The 4,807-nt window shown below is 39.2% G+C and overlaps 1 protein-coding gene across 1 annotated transcript in view; it reads left to right on the top strand.

Moving 5' to 3' along the window:
* dgkg (diacylglycerol kinase, gamma) overlaps positions 1-4,807 on the top strand; it is a 121,064-nt gene that overhangs the window by 86,466 nt on the left and 29,791 nt on the right. The window contains exon 20 of the mRNA XM_008295897.1: positions 2,952-3,153. Within this exon, the coding sequence (XP_008294119.1) occupies positions 2,952-3,153 (202 nt within the window). The remainder of the gene's footprint in view (positions 1-2,951; positions 3,154-4,807) is intronic.

The following is a 4,807-nucleotide window of genomic DNA, read 5'->3' as shown; positions in this document are numbered from 1 at the left end:
CTTTTATGGACTCATTTTTGATTTTTATTTTTTTTTATGTTGCCTCATAATTTTTATTTTTTATTTTATTTATTCTTCTTTTTATATCCACTTTTATTTTATTATTCTTTTATTGATTTATTTTGGTAATTTGGCGCTCTCACTACTCCATAGGTTTTAAATGGGTTTTTTTGGGTTTTTTTAAATCATTATTTATTTTGTCAAAACTAATGTTGTTCAACTGTTCTATCTTCTTCATTCTTTTTTCTTAAAGTAAAGATAATAATAAATACATGTTGACTGTAAAAAAAAAAAAAAAACAGGTTCAAAATGTAAATCAGTATTTTCACGTCATATTTTTATTTTTTTTAAAACTTTTTTTTAATGTATTAAAATCAGCAAAAAGCTTCATGATGCTTCATTTTAAGTATTTTATCAGTTTTTCTACTTTTTTAAAGTTTTTTTTTCTGCAGCTGGATTTTTATGGTGGTATTTGTTTAACGTAGACGTCTTGATGTGCGTAAAACCAGCAGCCTGGAGCTTCAGATGATTTATGATGGTTGTGTTTCTGTCACACGAGTCTGATTTTATCTCTTCAGACAAACCTTCAGCAGAATCGTTGTGCTGTGATTAAATGTCAAGGACGTGAGCCGAGTCGTGACTGTGGGCAGTTTGGTGAAAGAGAAACGCTTCTATGAAGTGAGTTTGAGGAGGAGAAACTTCATTGTGAAGCTCTTAGAAAAGATCCGAACCTGTTTTCTGTCTTCAGCCTTCAGAGCCTGAATGTGTCGGCAGCTGAGAGGAAACGTGTTCGGAGAGAGTCGGAGGCTTAGATCCAAATGAACGAACAGTTTAGTTTTAGTTTCTGCTCCAGATCTGGAAAAAACAAACAGAAGATGTGGCAGCAAGACCACAGACAAAGTGTCGAGCAGAGAGCAGGATGTCATTTCACCGTCACATCCTGGAACAGATCATAACAGCTTGTAAAGATCCAGACTTTGGATGTTATTAATACTTTTTTTAACATGTAAATTAATGCATTTTTTTCTGTTTATTTATTTCTTATTTATTTACTGTAATTTGCCAAAACAAGAAACAAAACAAAACAAGAAAATTGCAAAGATAATGAAAATATAGATTTTTCAATTAAATTTTCGTTTAAAAAAAAAAAAATAATAATAATAATTTTTAAAAATGTGAACATTATTTACAGTTTCTTTTGTTTTCTGTTTTTTTTGTTTTTACAGTCAACATATAAATTAATATTTTTATTTTCTGTGATTTTTTTAAGTTATTTACTGTAATTTACCAAAACAGGAAAAAATCTGTAAAATAACAGTTCAGTAGTGAATATACAGACTTTTACTGGAAAATGTAGATTTTTTTATTTTATTTTTTTAATTACATTTTTATTTTTAAAATGTAGACATTATTGACATTTTTGTTTTTTTGTTTTTTACAGTCAACATGTAAATTAAAACTTTTCAGTGATTTAAAAATGTTTTCTGTATTATTACAAAACAGGGAAATTATGTAAATTAATATATTTAAATAGGGAAAATATTAAAAATATATGTGTATATTTTAAATATGTTTTCCAGTATTTAAAACTTATGTAGTTTAAGGACTGAAAAATATCCTTCAATTGATATTTTTTCACATCTTTTTTTAGAATCAAATATCAGAAAATGTCTTGTAAAACCACAAGAAAACAGAATCTTGACTGAAACAGAAACTACATAAAGTAAAGATAAAGATGAACTTTGTTGATCCCACAGTGGAGAACGTTCACGACGACAACAAAACTGTAAATAATCTGATAAAAATCTGTTTTATGAGACGAGAGCTTCAAAGCAAATGTCGTGAAACAACCTGAGAATCAACCAACAGGAGCTGATTGTGGTTGAGAAGCTCCTCCAGATGTTGGAGAGTCTCTGGCTGTCAGACCAACGCAGTCAAAGTTCTCATCGTATCTGAATGAGACGTGTTGAGGACTGAAAGCATGAAGGAGAACCAAAAGGAAGAAGCATCAAGGTTCTAGTCACGCTTTATTCTACAAACTTCAGACCAAAACATTCAGTGCTTCACATCTTTAACTGTGTTTCTGGACATTAGTTCAGGTTCCTCAGATGTTCCTCAGTTGTTCCTCAGATGTTCTTCAGAAATTTCTCAGATGTTCTTTAGTTGTTCCTCAGTAGTTTGCTAGCATTTCCTCAATAGTTCCTCAGATGTTCTTCAGGTGTTCCTCAGTTGTTCTTTAGTTGTTCTATGGTCGTTCCTCTGTTCTTCTTTAGTTGTTCCACAGTTGTTCCTCAGCGTTCAGGTTCTCTTCAGGTTCCTCTGCCGTTTGTTTGCATGTCCAGCTCGGCCCAGCTCTGACTCAGCACTAATCATCTGTAAACGCTGAGTCACCGCTGCGTGTCGTTGACTGTGTGTGAATAATTTGCTGAGTGATGATGAGCTGAGACCCAGAAGAACCAAGTGGACCGACTCTGTACCAGGGAGCTGCTCGGCTCGCCTCCACGAGAAGCTTCAGAACCTCAGAGATCCTCCAACACGTCCGTCTGCTCTGACTGTTCTGGAACCGCCGTGGTTCTTCTTTATCAGATCGTCCTGACGTTCTGGAGCAAGTCTGCAGAGGAAGAACTAAAGGAGGTTTCTGGAGGTTTTTCTCAGACGGACGCAGCAGAACTTTGGTCCAAACTTCTGAGGTGGTGAATGTTTCATGGAGCTCAGATGATTCTCCACGAGGCAGGAAGATGAAGATGAAACATTCATGTTAGTGCTTCAGTTTTCTACAGTTTTACAGAGAAAACCTTCCAGAAGTTTAAGACTGGAGCTCTGAGATGGTCCGTAGGTCTGATGTTCTTCAGAGCTTCTCCAGCTGCTGAACATGAAGCCGGCTGTTAGCGTGAAGCTACGTCAGGATGGTTCTGCTGACTTGCTGAGTTTCTCTGTTTGTGTGTCTCCAGTGCGACGGCATCATTCTGGACCTCAGCAACACGTCCCTGGAGGGCATCGCGGTGCTCAACATTCCCAGCATGCACGGCGGCTCCAACCTGTGGGGCGAGACCAAGAAGAGGAGGAACTACAACCGCATGAGCAAGAAGGTCCCCGACAGGCTGCCGGCCAGCACCGTGACCGACGCCAAGGAGCTCAAGTTCTGCGTCCAAGGTGAGTCCAGGACGAGTTCACCTGGTTACAGGTAGGAGACACGAGAACCGGGTCGACCGACACGAGACCTGCTGCTGGAGAGGAAGGTTCACATCGTACAGGTCTGTCAGACATGTTGGAGCTCAGAGCCATGAAGCTGCTGCTGACGGGACTCAGGAGGTTTGAACATTAGAGATCTAAAAACGAAACGAGACGCCAGAGCTGGTCTGAGCTCAGATCTTCTGGACCGGTTGGTCTTTGTGCTCCAGGTTCTCTCATGTCTCTGTTTTCGTCCTCGCAACAATAAAAACTACAAAAAACATTGTTTAAACTACAAAAATGGCGGCTCTTGTTGGCAGCTGCTGAGCTCCGTCCTGCATTTCTGATTACTCTAAAGAAATTTCATTTAAAAGAAGAAAATTGAGATTTAAAAATAGTTTCATTGTTTTTAACTGTTGTTTTATAGATTTTCTATGTTTTGCCTGATTACAGAAAATATGAATAAAGTCACAGAAAGAAGTATTTATTTAAAAACAAACAAACAAACAAACAAAAAACTACACATAAAACACAACAGTCTGTATTTTTACATTCATTCTTTTAACATGTGTGTGATGCTAAAATCATACTTTAGTTAAATATCTTTCTCTCTGTTTTGTCTTCAGCTATGTTTTTATGTATGAACATATCTTTTGCTGCCAGACGTTCATCGTGTCTTCGTCTGATCTGTTTCTACCTTCACGCTGAACAACCTTCTTCCTTCATAGCGTTTAATCACGATGTCAGTGTTTTCAGTCCACCAGCTTCAAAGTGTTTCCTGCAGTAATGAGTCGCTGAGAAATCAAAGTTCTTCCTATTAAACGTCTTTACCTTTAAATAAATCCCCGCGTTGCCGTTCTACCTGAAGCCCAGACCCAGGGACGGATCCTGAGTCGGTTCTTCCAGATGTGTTTGTCTGATTTTCGGTATTTTTAGAAGCCGTCCATCTGCCCATCTGCTTAAATCTGCGTCTGTCACAGCTGCTGCTTCGATTCTGGGGTTTTATTCGCAGCGTGACGCCGACAGCGGCGACGAGCTTCATTAGCAGACAAACCGCGAGAATCAGCTGCTTCCACACAGAGCCCGGTCCGATCAGAGGGTTCTGGACGAGGCTTATCTGAAGTGAACACGTGAGGGAAAGTCTAAACCTGTCTGAGCTGGTTGTTCGGTCTGCAGCAGCTTCGTGGTTCCTCCTGCAGGTCTGTCAGGTTCTGGGAGGTCCGGGGGTGTTCGGGTCGAGCTGGACTCACTGTGATGGAGCTAAACGGTGTAATCTGGTTATAAAACGGTGGATTGGACAGTTGAGCTGCACTTCTACAGCAGACTTCAGGTGTTTTCCTGCATTGTACACATAGATTCACCTTAAACTGAATGTTTAGCTTTTATTTACAGTAAACGTGTGAAGAAACCGACGTTTACTGTAAATACTCTGCTGCTGGAGGTCCATCAGTTCAGCCGCCTCCAGGACTCCACAGCTGAATATACACCAACCTTCTGGACATTTCCTCTGCTGTTCCTTCACTGAGGTTCCACTAAAGTCCTGCAGCTCTGAGGAACCAGAACATGAAGGAGGAGAGAACTCAGAGACGTCTTCTGTCAGCAGGACGATGGAGACCAGAGAGAAGAAAGAGAAAAG

This window comes from Stegastes partitus, unplaced genomic scaffold, assembly GCF_000690725.1.
Source record: "Stegastes partitus isolate 25-593 unplaced genomic scaffold, Stegastes_partitus-1.0.2 Scaffold1082, whole genome shotgun sequence".
Taxonomy (NCBI): domain Eukaryota; kingdom Metazoa; phylum Chordata; class Actinopteri; family Pomacentridae; genus Stegastes; species Stegastes partitus.
The sequence above is the reverse complement of the archived record's forward strand: the minus strand, read 5'-3'. Positions and strand labels throughout refer to the sequence as shown.